Below are 15,151 nucleotides of genomic sequence, written 5' to 3'. Positions count from 1 at the left end.
GCTATTCTACTCAATAGGTACTGCTATCGTCTTAGCTTAACGTAGCGCAGCTTGGCTAGTTTGATGGCCATCGGAATAAAACGATTGTAACCATAGGAGATTATTTATTGCTTGGTCATGTCAAGACGAGTACACCCGCCCATCCCGTGCCCACCGTCCGCCCGTGCCCACCGGCCGCTCAAGTCGGCTGGATACTTGTTGCTCTCCGTCCCCCGCCTGTTGCTCCGCTTTTCCCGTCAACCACGCGCAACTTTCATGCGACATCCCATCCGCTGTGTGCGCGCGGCAAACTCAAAGAAAATATATTTTAAAACTACAAAAAAGTCTCTTTTTTTTAAAGCCACGGGTTGTACCCCTTGTACAGAGTTAGCGGTCCTGTATCGACAGTTAGCTCGAATGGAGATCACCCACGGTTGCTTGTGATAGTATCAAACGTTATTCTATGCAACACGCGATGTGGCGTTTATTTTATCGTGTGGCCAGAAGATTTGCATAGATCTATCTGCTGTATATACCAAGTTAATGCTAGCCCTATGTCGAAATAAGAAAAAATGTGCATTAATAGTCGTGGCATTGCAGTCGTGTCTTCTAATGAAAGTTTTCTTAGGGTAATGTGACGAGAGGTATTCGGATCGTATCTTACATTCAGTCGCTTGTGTTTTCTTGGAGATATTTTAGTTCTATCGGTGCATGCTAAATGTTATAATTGAACACTTAAATCCTGTGCCATATTGAATATGAATTTATTATTTTTGTAAATTCTACTAGTGAGAGTAATATTATACTTTGGCCGAGTATTTGGCGGTTGTCTCGTTTCCATGGAGATTTCAAATTGTTGTTTTAATTACTTAACTCAGTTTCCGCGCCGTTAGTATTTCACAATGAACCATAAACCTTAAAGCCCTTTGAGGCTGGATAAAGAGATAGTTATGATAAAACCTACAACATTGGCGTTCTGCCTGGGAAATGTGATTTTCGTGGATGTGATGGTGTGCTGGGTGTGAGGTGTTCCGTTTTGTTCTTGTGGATTACCGAAGACCCACGGTGAGCAGCGCCCGTGGCTGACTCAAGCAGTGCCGGGGCGTGCTGGGATATGTTGCAAGTCAATTCCAGACTCCAGTTCTTGGATTATGGAACCAGCAGGAGTCGGCCAGCAGACGTGACCCGGTCGCCGGGCAGCAGGCACATAGCTGCAGCCATGCCGAGCACGGAGAGCAAAGTGCCGCACGTCCATGTGCTCAACTCGGTCAACCACAAGCTGGACAAGCTGGAGGTTCTCAACCGTCTCAACGGCAACTACAACAGCCGTGAGATCATGTACAACCCGCTGACGGGGCACTCGCCCACCCACATCACACAACCCCCCACCCCACACATGACTAAAGCGGAGCTAAGGGAAAATATCTTAAGCCGAACCGATCCGTTTCTGTCCTACCTGAACAATAAAAACCTCCGGAGTTCTTCCACGCTGGACGGGTTCTGCCCCAGCGATCCGCTGGTCAGCCAGACTTCCGGCAGCAGCAGCACCGTCTGGAGCAAACCCAGCGCCTCCACCAAACTCAGCAACGCCTACTATCAGTACCACCTCCGTCGTCAGCAAAGGTCGAGGAAGTTCCGCTTCAACCTCTTCATGTACAGCGCCCTCTACCGTAAGCACAAGAAGGCGGAGAACCACTACACCATCTACCACAACCCCATGGAAGGTAAACTTGTTCCGTATAGCCTTGTCCGGCAGGGGGTTCAATCCACTCATAGTTCTGTTTGTTTTTAGCTTCGTTTGTTGTCAGAAAGGTTAGCCTTGTCTGTTGTCAGTGAGATTAAGCCTGATCTATAGAGTTTCGCCTGGTGTGTTGTCAACGTAGAGTGAACCTAGTGTGTTGTCGGTAGAGTTCCACTTGGTCGGTCACCACCTATATTAAGCTTATTTTGACGCCGATATCATTTCCTCACATTTAGTTACCTCGATACATATTGATTCTCTGACAAAATCAATACCCGTATACCAATGAGATGCTTCCAATTTATATTCACAGACGTGTACTTGTAGGTTATATGGGTGGGGGAGGTAGGAACACCCCTTTCATGTTGCCGCTTGTTCATTTAGTTGTAGAACTGCTGATGTCGTTTTTGTACCGAAACAAGTGGTCACCCTCTCCCCGTCCTGTGGGCCGTAGTGGTCGCCCTCTCCCCGTCCTGTGGGCCGTAGTGGTCACCCTCTCCCAATGCTGTGGGCCGTAGTGGTACCCTCTCCCCGTCCTGTGGGCCGTAGTGGTCACCCTCTCCCAATGTTGTGGACCGTAGTGGCCACCCTCTCCCCGTGTTGTGGGCCGTAGTGGTCACCCTCTCCCCGTGCTGTGGGCCGTAGTGGTCACCCTCTCCCAATGCTGTGGGTCGTAGTGGTCACCCTCTCCCAATTTTGTGGGCCGTAGTGGTCACCCTCTCCCAATTTTGTGGGCCGTAGTGGTCACCCTCTCCCAATTTTGTGGGCCGTAGTGGTCACCCTCTCCCCGTGCTGTGGGCCGTAGTGGTCACCCTCTCCCCGTCCTGTGGGCCGTAATGGTCGCCCTCTCCCCGTGTGGTGGGCCGTAGTGGTCACCCTCTCCCCGTCCTGTGGGCCGTAATGGTCGCCCTCTCCCTATGTTGTGGGCCGTAGTGGTCACCCTCTCCCCGTCCTGTGGGCCGTAATGGTCGCCCTCTCCCCGTGTGGTGGGCCGTAGTGGTCACCCTCTCCCCGTCCTGTGGGCCGTAATGGTCGCCCTCTCCCTATGTTGTGGGCCGTAGAGTGGCCGAAACGTTTGATCAGTTTGGACTGAGCCGAGTAAAGTGAATTAAACTGTGACATCACGATTACAAGTATATCGGCTTATGTTGACAGCCGCCCCACCACTTCAGTGTCATAGCTACCTGCCATTGAGGGCTGACACTAAGGGAAATGATCGTCTTGACACTGGCTAATTGAAGCAGTTAAAACTAATACTTAATCAATGGCTGCCTGTAAATACACGGGACTGTAATTACTCTATTGTTCGGATCTAATAAAATATTGCCTTTTTAATTAAATAGGCGATTGACGCGCACAATGGCTGACAGGATGGAGTAAAGAAAGAATACAATTGTTAATAAGTGTTGTAATATTTGTCAGATAATTGGTGTTTTCTAGAATTGGTGTTGTCGTGCTAGAATTGGTGTTGTCAGTCTAGAATTGGTGTTGTCGTGCTAGAATTGGTATTGTCAGTCTAGAATTAGTTGAACCAGAGTTGTATAACTAAGTGTACTAGACACATAGAGTAAGATGACAGGTATGTTATTCGTGAAGTTCTGCAACAGCCTAATGTGAACACACAGCCTTACCGATAAGGGTCATCTTACTGTACTTACATTAGAAGCGTTGTGTCCAATAGCTCCACCAACTACTGTAGACGATGTAGGTCACTTTGTCGTATATACGTCCCCGAGTCCACCCAGCTCCGATGGGTACCTGACTCACGTTAGGGAAACACAGGCATAGCGTTAAACTATCTATCCCCTTTGTATGCCGAGATTATTGAAGCAGATGAACTCCACTTCATCTGCCCCATCTTGAGCACGAACGTGAAAACGATGATGATAAAGACGTGTTAGTTTTGCTGGGCCTGAAAACATGAGGGCATCTTTGGCCCCCTCCCCCCATACCCTCATCCCACGCCTCTCCCCTATGCCCCTCCCCTATACCTCTCCCCCATGCCTCTCCTCCATGCCTCTCCCCCATACCTCTCCCCCCATGCCTCTCCCCCCATACCTCTTCCCCATACCTCTCCCCCATACCTCTCCCCCCATGCCTCTCCCCATCCATCTTAATATACTCACAGCACCATCCTTGTTTTGCTGTCATCCATCAGCCTCTCCATTTGGTCTAGCCTCTCGGGACCGATTCTCAAAACGGAGTAATCCCCTAATACCCCCCTCCCCTTCTGCGCATAAACTAAAAAATAGTGGAAATCGAAAGGCTATCGGGGAATGAGAAAACAGTCTTTGGAAAAGATTCTTGCTAAAAGACACGTTTGTGAAAGTTTGCTGTTATTTTTTAATGTTTGTTGTTGTTTTGTTTTTTTACCCCTAAATTTCTCCTGGCTCCCTTTTCCAAATTTATTGCTTGATATTAAAAAGACAATTTGCCCATTAAAAAGTACATGGAATCGTATACACTTTTCCTAGCACTTTATTTTTGGCGTGACAATTATTCAGGAAACAATATTCCCAATCAGTTGTTTAAAAAGCCTTATTTATTCTGATTAAGTAATCAGAATATAAACATTAGTGATCATAGGCCTAACGGTGCATCTTGAACATTAGTGAGCAGAGGCCTAACGATGCACTTTGATGTTGCTCACTGCCATTCTAGCCAGGTACCAGGACAAGCTCAGGAATAGACTGAAGCTTGCACTAATTGTAGAGCTCCCCACAAGCACGAGTCTAGAGAGGTCCTTTACAATGACGCTACATCAATAATTAGACATCCTTCCTTGTTCTCTTTCTATTGAATTTCATGCGGCTATTCAATGCTTTCTAACAGATTATTTTCATCGATAGCCTTGGGGCGTGGGGGAAATTACAGTATCTTCAGAACTCTCTGTTCCATGAAATGTAACCTTGTTATACGTGTATCTTATGGACTCTCTATTCCTTGAAATGGACGCGATGGATACCTTGTTTACGTGACCGTATCTTGTGGTATCACTGTTTAATGAAATGTTACACTTTGTATATACTTTTTTGGATGTCATTAGACAACATTTTTCTTAGTGTAATTTTATTTTCGCCACATCCACAAATCTCGATGTTGGGTCGCTGTCATACCGTAGTCTGCCCCATTTAGTTAGAAGCGGATGATAACTGTAACCACACTAGTGATATTTTGTTGTATCATTCCATCTCTCAGTTAAATCACATCCTGTACTTACTCTCATGCACACTACCTCACTCGACCCTCCCCCACACGACCCTCCCTCACACGACCATCCCCCCACATCCACATCCCTCAGTCAAATCACATCCCCTACTTACTCTCATAAACACTACCCCAGACAACACTCCCCCCCCCACATTCTTAGCCTCATTTCGTCATCTCCCCCCCCCCCCCCCCCCCAAACTACCGGCCACAAGTTGCGTGCCTCGCCTCTATGGTCCCACACACCCAATTTTTCCATGGGACGTCTTGTCGATTGATTCCCAAGAATTTCAGCTCGAGAGAAAAACATGGCCTTCAAATTTTAAGTGGCTTGGCCTTTACGTTCGATACGATTTCATTTGGTGATCATGTTCTGAGTGTCTTTAGCGGCCATTGAGATGTAATTGGTTCAGTTTGATAGGTTCTGGTCACTGATCGTCTAGCTAGAGTCACTGGAGGGACGAGATGACTCAATTATACCGTGATGGGAGAGACGGAAGATGATAGGACGCGGAGGAATGAAGTTAGAAATGCGATGTGTAAATGTAAGATTTAAGTGAATTTAAATAGACGAAGCGGACTTCAGAAATGTGTAAGATGTAGGTAAGAAATTGACTTGATGTAAGAACGCCTAGTTTCCTCCTCCTCCCCCCCCCCTCCCCCCCCCCCCCCCCCCCCATCGAGACTGATGTAGCCAACACCGTCCACAATTTAATCAACCCTGATTGGTTTCAGCTTCTGTTGTTTCGATTGGTCGGTCGATCGCTTACATCAGTGGTCAAATCTTCTATTCCACTGGCCCTCCGCTCACAACAGATAGGCACCAGGAGATGAATCAAGGACCTGGTGTTGGGGGTGAGGGGGTCGGGTATTTAGACGGTTTCTGTATTTGCAATTCGTGAGGTTATCTATGCTCCGTCGTTTGGGCCAGAAATAACCACAGGCCAGCTAGTGATCGATGGCAAGTGTCTGTTACTTGAACTGGACAAACAAAGCGATAGTTTTCTTATCAGCGGTCAACTGTCCGGCCAGGCACCAGGCATTGATTGGGGGACGTCGGGGTCGGAAGGTAGAACGCACGACTGCCAACCCGAAAATCCCGAGTTCGGATTCTGCTCTGAATCAGGTCTGATAAGTACCCGACTCACGTAAAGGAAAGCAAAGGCGGCTGGGTATTGTACTGACCTCACTTTCCCTTTTAATGGCACTCTACTACCCCTGCTTAATGGTGAGTCAGGGTACTACTTTTCTGAAGTCATTGATGTCAATGTTAAAATATAAGCGTTGTGGGTTCTCATAACCTGGACAAAACAAAAGAGTAACCACTGGAGCTATTGTTCTACCGGTATCACTGTTAGGAAAGGTTAGCGATAGGCTTGCTTTATGGTGCCAAAACACGCAACAAAAAACCAACATCGAAAACGTTAGGAACAGTTTTTCTATGTGTTGTCAAATTGTCTTTTTTACGATCTACAAATGTCTCGCTTTTTAACCGATTTAACCTCCACCCTCCTCCCCCAAATCGTCATATAAAGTCAGTGCACCCTTCCTCATAAATGATGTCACAGCTAATGTCTCTCCACCCCCCCCCCCCCTCTCCCCCACCCCCTCACTAGATGTAATTATTTTGTTTTGAAAAACGTCCCTGTTTAATGTTTAAGCCTTAAGCTAATCCTGGTCACGGTCTGTCTAATTAATCAATTATTATGCAGTTCACATATGAACTGTATAAAAAATGACCGCCTGGTATTTTGCTTTCCTGTGCCAGCTCAACACGTGCTATGCCTCACTCTTTATAGTCATACTTCGTGTCTCGTTTGACAATTATTTGTCAGTTGTCACCACATAATTTGTTGTCACCACATACAAAATGTCTTGTGTCATCGCTTACATAAGTTGTTGTATGTCGCCACGTCCATCCCGTGCCAGTCTCCCCCCCCCCCCCCCCGATCAAAGTTTAACATCAACGTGCCGTCCCCGTCTGCCGTGAGACACACGGACCAAACTCACACGGCGCTGCATAATGTAACGAAGCTGTTAGGTGAAGATAAATGGGTGATAAAAATACAAACATGGTCGCTGACGGAAACTGGCGCTAATGACAGGTTGATGGAGTCTGTTGCTTTTCATGGGGGCACCACAACACTTGATTTGGTTTTTATCTGCGGCCTGACCAGTATAGGCACTCTCGCCCATACACGACTATATGGACCCTCACACACCCACACATGCCACAACACACCTTCATGCCCACACATTTTTATACGTACATACAAACATACACATTTCCACACAAATTTACATGCACCTATAAACTCTTGCAATCACATACAAACCTACACATGCCCCCCCCCCCCCCAAACATTCATACCCACATACTATTGCAACTACATACAAACCTACGCATACCCCCACAAACCTACAAACCTTATGTCCCACAAAAACCCACCCTGTTCACACACAACCCACTCATGTTTGATATGTGACCCGTTAAGTCCAGACTCTATCGATTTCCAGCTTTATTGTTTCAACGATTCATTTAGAAGATAACTACGGATAAACGGTCTAGTAGATATCACGCCATAAACACGATTACTTTCTCTTACAACACTCTATAGGCCTATCCACTCCTCATGAACATAAATACTTTCTCCTAACGGTCCATATCTAGATATGAACACGATTACTTACTATTTCAACGTTCCATATCTTGACTCCATGAACATGATTACTTTCTCTTTCAACGTTCTATATCTAGATGTCGTGAACACAGTCATCTTTCGACTCAACTTCTTCCTCTGGGCCATTTTTCCTCCTAGTAAGATTCGTAAAACTGTTTGATTTCTTTAATTTTTAAATATGTTTGGACAAGCTGTATTGTATTTGGTTGTATAATGGCATCGTCCTAATGCGAATAGTTCAGTGCGACCTAAATATTGCCGTAATTTGTTTATTGGTTTCTCAATGCGGTGAAAGTATTGTCATAATGGTATCGTCCTAATATTGGCGTCTGACTGTCGCGTAAATTTTGTCATAATGGTATCGTCCTAATATTGGTGTCTGAATGTGGTGTAAATATTGTCATAATGGTATCGTCCTAATATTTGTGTCTCTGTACTCAGACATTTTCCTAAGATTTCATTGACCAGCTCAGTTACGTCCTGTCGTGTGTTACTTAGAAATAAAGAATCGAGCACACTATCAGAATGTACCCCTTAAAAGTGTCCCCCCCCCTAAGAATGCCCCCCTCCTAAAAGTCCCCCCCCTAAGAATGCCCCCCCCCCCTAAAAGTGCCCCCCCCCTAAGAATGCCCCCCCCTAAAAGTGTCCCCCCTAAGAATGCCCCCCTCCCCCCCTAAAAGTGCCCCCCCCTAAGAATGCCCCCCCTAAAAGTGTCCCCCCTAAGAATGCCCCCCCCCCTAAGTGTCCCCCCTAAGAATGCCCCCCCCCCCTAAGAAAGCCCCTCCCTCCTGTATTTTCTCCAGGAGCTCCTAACCTCTAATCTCCATCGATTTTCCATTCACTTCCAGCTGAGCAAGGCCGGGAAACTTGACATCGTTGTTAATTCCTGACTTTTTTCCTGACATCAATTAACCAATTAATCAGTTAGAGAACATCAATAAGATACCGACTTGCCGTTATTACAAAAATAAACACAAGGAACGGAAACTGCATTAAAACTTTGTATTGAATTCCCTTCCCCTGTTGTCAAATCATTGAGGTGTATGTTCACAGCCCTGTTTTATAACACACTGAAGCTGGTATCAACATAAAACTAAAACACAATTCTAGAGGCAGTGGCGTAGCGAGGTCGGGTGTCACCCGGTGTGGCAATTAATGGTGTCACCCCCCCCCCCCCCCCCAGAGGCGTAGCGACCCTTCCCGGGGACAAACTTTCAAGTTTCGATTTGCACCCCCCCTCCCTCAAACTTTCGATTTGCACCCCCCCCCCCCTTCAAGTTTTTCTCTATATATTTTGCTATTTTTTGCCTTGGTGTCACCCCCTAAATTGTGTAACCCGGTGTCACCCCCCGCGCCCCTCCCCTCGCTACGCCCCTGTCTAGAGGTACATTCTTCCAGAGACAAGCGATGTTCTTATAATGAACCAAGGGGTTGGGGAGGCAGAAATATCGTTAGGCGTGGAACTAATCAACTCTCCATTGATTTTTAAGTTTTGTTCCTCTCTATTACCCATTAGTTTTGATTCCAGTAACGAGTTAGTCAAATGTAAAGTTGAGCCCAGGATCCGCGAACGTCCAGGGGCACGATAGGAAACCTCGCTAATTGGCACGTGATGTTTACATCCGGTCACGTGCCCGCGACCTTGATGGAATGTCCTACCGTTCACGGCACAATCTTGGTGACCTAATCTTGATGGCGCTATTATATTGACCTAATCTTGATGGTGCTATTATATTGACCTAATCTTGATGGCGCTATTATATTGACCTAATCTTGATGGCACTATTATATTGACCTCATCTTAATGGTGCTATTATATTGACCTAATCTTGATGGCGCTATTATATTGACCTAATCTTGATGGCGCTATTATATTGACCTAATCTTGATGGCGCTATTATATTGACCTAATCTTGATGGTGCTATTATATTGACCTAATCTTGATGGCACTATTATATTGACCTAATCTTGATGGCGCTATTATATTGACCTAATCTTGATGGTGCTATTATATTGACCTAATCTTGATGGCGCTATTATATTGACCTAATCTTGATGGTGCTATTATATTGACCTAATCTTGATGGTGCTATTATACTATTCTTGGTGACGCTATTATATTGACCTAATCTTGATTGTGCTATTATATTGACCTAATCTTAATGGTGCTATTATATTGACCTAATCTTGATGGCGCTATTATATTGACCTAATCTTGATGGCGCTATTATATTGACCTAATCTTGATGGCCCTACTTCTAGTCAAGGGCTAGACTGGGGGACAGTCAAGGGCTAGACTGGGGGACAGTCAAGGGCTAGACTGGGGGACAGTCAAGGGCTAGACTGGGGGTTAATCAAGGGCTAGACTGGGGGACAGTCAAGGGCTAGACTGGGGGTCAATCAAGGGCTAGACTGGGGGACAGTCAAGGGCTAGACTGGGGGACAGTCAAGGGCTAGACTGGGGGTCAATCAAGGGCTAGACTGGGGACAGTCAAGGGCTAGACTGGGGGACAGTCAAGGGCTAGACTGGGGGAAAGTAAAAGAAGTAGACTGAGAGACAGTATGGAATCCCCTAATGGCCACGACTTGTTACAACACAGCGTTTATAGGGGTAATAAGCTTTTCCACGAGTCGGTCCTCCGCTGGCTGGAGGTGATATCATTGAGGACACGAGTGCTGGCTGGAGGTGATATCATTGAGGACACGGTCCTCCCTGGCTGGAGGTGATATCATTTAGGACACGGTCCTCCCTGGCTGGAGGTGATATCATTGAGGCCACAGATCGATTGACCCTGATTGACATCAGACTTGACACGCCGAGGGCACGGTGAGTGCTTCGATGGACTTGATAATGGCCGTCATCAACTGGGCTGTGATTGGACTGCAAATCCTCCCCGGCCTGGCCCCACCCTTGCTATCACCAGAACAAAATATTTACAAAACGGGAAGGTTTGATATCGGACACAAGCGGTTGTTTTTTCTAGCACAAACTACCATCAATGTTTTCTGTTCTTGTACCTGCGGCAACTTTTGGCCTTAATATCTTGCTTGTGCCAGTTACGTTTAGCCTTTCATTACTTTCTTGTACTAACCATGTTTTGCCATTCTTTACTTTCTTGTACCAGCCTCGTTTTGCCATTCTTTACTTTCTTGTACTAGCCTCGTTTTGCCATTCATTACTTTCTTGTACTAACCATGTTTTGCCATTCTTTACTTTCTTGTACCAGCCTCGTTTTGCCATTCTTTACTTTCTTGTACCAGCCTCGTTTTGCCATTCATTACTTTCTTTACTAACCATGTTTTACCATTCTTTACTTTCTTGTACTAACCATGTTTTGCCATTCTTTACTTTCTTGTACCAGCCTCGTTTTGCCATTCATTACTTTCTTGTACTAACCATGTTTTGCCATTCTTTACTTTCTTGTACTAACCATGTTTTGCCATTCATTACTTTCTTGTACCAGCCTCGTTTTGCCATTCTTTACTTTCTTGTACCAGCCTCGTTTTGCCATTCATTACTTTCTTTACTAACCATGTTTTACCATTCTTTACTTTCTTGTACTAACCATGTTTTGCCATTCTTTACTTTCTTGTACTAACCATGTTTTGCCATTCTTTACTTTCTTGTACCAGCCTCGTTTTGCCTTTCATTACTTTCTTGTACTAACCATGTTTTGCCATTCTTTACTTTCTTGTACTAGCCATGTTTTACCATTCTTTACTTTCTTGTACCAGCCTCGTTTTGCCATTCTTTACTTCCTTGTGCTAACCATGTTTGCCGCACATCTTGCGCTTGACCCAGCAGCATTCAACTCGTATATCATACTTAGTCGTGTCACACGTACGGGCGTTTTGTTTCTTCTATTTGTCACATGTTGACTTTGCTTACCCACGTTTACTGTTCCGTCCACGTCCACCGTTTTATGTGCGTCATAAAACAGCAGCAGCGCACATTGGCGTCTGCCTGTTCACACACACATACACACACACACACTCGTCATATCACAAACACACGTACTCACAATTTTAAAGCTACAAACATTCTGTGTCACAAACACACGTACTCACAATTTTAAAGCTACAAACATTCTGTGTCACAAACACACGTACTCACAATTTTAAAGCTACAAACATCCTGTGTCTCAAACACACGTACTCACAATTTTAAAGCTACAAACATTCTGTGTCACAAACACAAAAGATAGCAAGTAGTAGCAACACATTATATTCATACTTTTGTGAGGAGAATTATTTATCATGCGATACACGACCATGTTGAATTATGCCGAAACTCTAGACCACCAAGCAGTAGTAATCTCCTAACAGAAAAATTTCTCATCGTAATACATAGGCACATTCGGCATGAAGATTTACGTACTTATAGTCTCCTAGCGTGGATGCTAAAAATGGTCCCACAATCTCTCCCAGGGTGGAGTCTTAAAATTGTCCCACACATCCACGTCTGGTGGATCACGCACACCGGGTAGGTGGGGGACATATCCCCACAAATTGCTTGCAATAGAAATATGCAACTTATTGCCGTTTCTGTGTCCCCACGAAACGGCCGGCTCCCCCCTTGATGTAATAAAGTTAGACGGCAGGCTGATTGCCTGGCTGCGGGACTGGGAATTAATATTGAAAAAAACTTTTGATGAGATTTCGTTTTACAGCGCCATCGGCGAGATGGTTTTAAAATAACAGCGGGAGACGGGTCTTGTACATGGGTTGTTAGATGAAAGGGATGATCACGTGACTTGGGGGGGGTGCAAGACGATTTTGTTGTTGTTGTAGGTAATTAGCGAGAGGGTTTAATTACATGTAGACACTTTGTAAGATGCCACTTTTATGTCACGTGACGAATTGTCACATTGCATGATGGCAGCTACTGACACATGGCACAGGTGCTATGTCAAATTTAATTTTGTTCAGAGTGGAAGTACACAATTTATCCAGTTGTTTCCTTACTCTATCGTTGCTGTGATGTTGACCCATCTCTTACTCTATCGTTGCTGTGATGTTGACCCATCTCTTACTCTATCGTTGCTGTGATGTTGACCCATCTCTTACTCTATCGTTGCTGTGATGTTGACCCATCTCTTACTCTATCGTTGCTGTGATGTTGACCCATCTCTTACTCTATCGTTGCTGTGATGTTGACCAGGTTGGCCTTACGTGGTTGGCTGTATTGGCCTTAGTTGGCCGTACATGGTGGCCCGTACATCGTTAGCCATACACTTGAGCTGTAGGCCCCCCAAATCCACAAGGGTTAAAGGGGAGACAAGCGAGTTGGAATTGGTGGAGTGCCGCAAGCCTTGTAATTATTGTAGGAAGAAAGACAGTGAAGACATTTAGCAGAAAATTCCAATAAAGACGCTAATATTACACCCTTAAGGTTCGTTTCCAAATGTTGGATTCATACAGGGCTGGCTAGTTTTAAGATATGTGCTAGCTAGGTTTGTGGGCTGGCTAGTTTTAATATGTGCGCTAGCTAGGTTTGTGGGCTGGCTAGGTTTAAGGTGTGTGCTAGCTAGGTTTGTGGGCTGGCTAGTTTTAAGATGTGGGATGACTAGCTAGTTTTAGAGCGTGGGTTAGGTAGTTTTAAAATGTGTTCTTGCTATCCTTGTTGAGCGACTTGTGACTAATTGGCTTAGTTTAGCATTTGTGGTTTTTAAGCAGTCCATCTAAATCTAGAGCGTTGTGTGTACTGATGTTGATTGCATGTCAGCACCGCACAATATTTGCCGTGCATGGTGTTCTAATTTGGTCATGATCTGGGAACTTAACAAAATATTAAATCCTAGATGGGAGATGAAATGAGATTAGGCATACATCTCCCCTAGCTTGGACATAGAATTATCCAGAAAATTTAGCGAGAGAGTTCAGATGTGCAGATAGGATCAACAAGTTTCCTCTGTAAATTGGCTGCAGTAATTTGGTTTGGGGGAGAAATGTTGAAAGTGTTCTGTAGCTTATGTTTTAGCTGGGTGTACATCTCTACACCTACAAAAGTTGTTTATTCAAGTCTTTGATTGACCTAAACTTAACCAAAACCCTTCTTGTTCACACTAAACAAACACGTTGGTCTATTCTCTGATCTATACATATTCATAGTTGAAAAAAAACTTTCTTTAATCTAGTTTATAAAAACCTGAATTTTTTTTCCCTTTCAGACCCAGACGCTACCTACACCAGCTTCTCTAACCCCAATTATTTCTTCAATCGAACCCAGCAACACAACAACAACAACAACGACCACACCACCCTTAACGGCAATACAAATGGAATATCCGTAGAAAAACTCTCCCTGCGCTCTGAGTACTTTGATGGCCACGGAGCTTTCAGTGACTACTCCTCTTGTGAGCCTACCCCCACCACCCCAGACCGCACCCTCATCCTGCAGAAGCTGCACTCCCCCTCTGACGACGAGGATGACGACTACGCTGAGGATAAAATTCCCCTGACAAAGAGTGAGACAGACAGCGACAGCAGCAACTGTGATGAGCCCAGAGTCTACTATGGTGTGGGCTCCCAGGTCAAGAGGTCACGGGGGATCTTGGGATACCTGGAGATGTTGGAGCAGCAGGCACTGGAGCGGGAGGCCAGGAAGCTGAATGGGGAGGTGGAGGATGAGGACGGGGAGCCCAGTGATAGGAGGGAGGAGGATGAGGGGGAGGAGGAGGGGCCAAAGACTCTACAGGGAGGGGATCAGCCTATTGAGCCACCCATCAGTGACAAGTGAGTTTACGTGTCTTTATGTGATTTGTTACATAGTGTCTTGTCTACATAACATTATATGTCATACATGTAATACACCCACTATACGTCATACATGTAAAACATCACTTACTTTTATATCATGTATGTATTATCAGACATACTTATGTTCTATGTTTAATATATAATACTTTGTCATATTTGCAATACATCACACATCTCATCCTGTGTATGATGTATCACACTTCAACTCATATTGTAACACATCCCAACCCTCAATATACATCACACATCTCATCCTGTCTATAATGTATCACACTTTAACTCATAGTGTAACACATCCCAACCCTCAATATACATCACACATCTCATCCTGTCTATCACACTTTAACTCATAGTGTAACACATCCCAAACCTCAATCCCCCAAATTTCTCTAACAACTGTATTTATGTCTGCCATCAGCACATTATTATTGGCTCTAGAGGTTTGAAAAGCTCATCTTTATTTACACCTAATTAAACAATTAGCCATTGTGTGTGGAAAATTCTGCCATTTTTTCAATACAATTCACTATACTAGTGTATTAGCATCTATTCTGTTTTAGCTGATTATGTTGCATTCTACATCTAGGTAACTGGACATTTCTTTTTATAATTTTTTAACATGTTTCTTTTTGTATAATCTGCTTAATTTATTTCATTTTCTAGTTTTATTTCAAGATCTTGTCCTTTACATTTTTAGAATCAGTTGGTGCCCCTTTTGGCTGTTGTATAAAAATGAACACGCCATGTTACTTTCTTTGTTCTGTATATCAGCCTCTACAGTGA

The 15,151-nt window shown here is 44.7% G+C and overlaps 1 protein-coding gene across 1 annotated transcript in view; it reads left to right on the top strand.

Annotated features, from left to right (window-relative positions):
• Positions 1-15,151, top strand: part of LOC131938327 (protein Fe65 homolog) — a 69,199-nt gene that overhangs the window by 22,319 nt on the left and 31,729 nt on the right. Inside the window, exon 3 of the mRNA XM_059296336.1 lies at positions 13,780-14,344. Within this exon, the coding sequence (XP_059152319.1) occupies positions 13,780-14,344 (565 nt within the window). The remainder of the gene's footprint in view (positions 1-13,779; positions 14,345-15,151) is intronic.

This window comes from Physella acuta, unplaced genomic scaffold (assembly GCF_028476545.2).
Source record: "Physella acuta isolate Inbredline_101_S28 unplaced genomic scaffold, ASM2847654v3 ptg000017l, whole genome shotgun sequence".
NCBI classification, from domain to species: domain Eukaryota; kingdom Metazoa; phylum Mollusca; class Gastropoda; family Physidae; genus Physella; species Physella acuta.
This window is presented reverse-complemented; position numbering and strand designations above follow the sequence as displayed.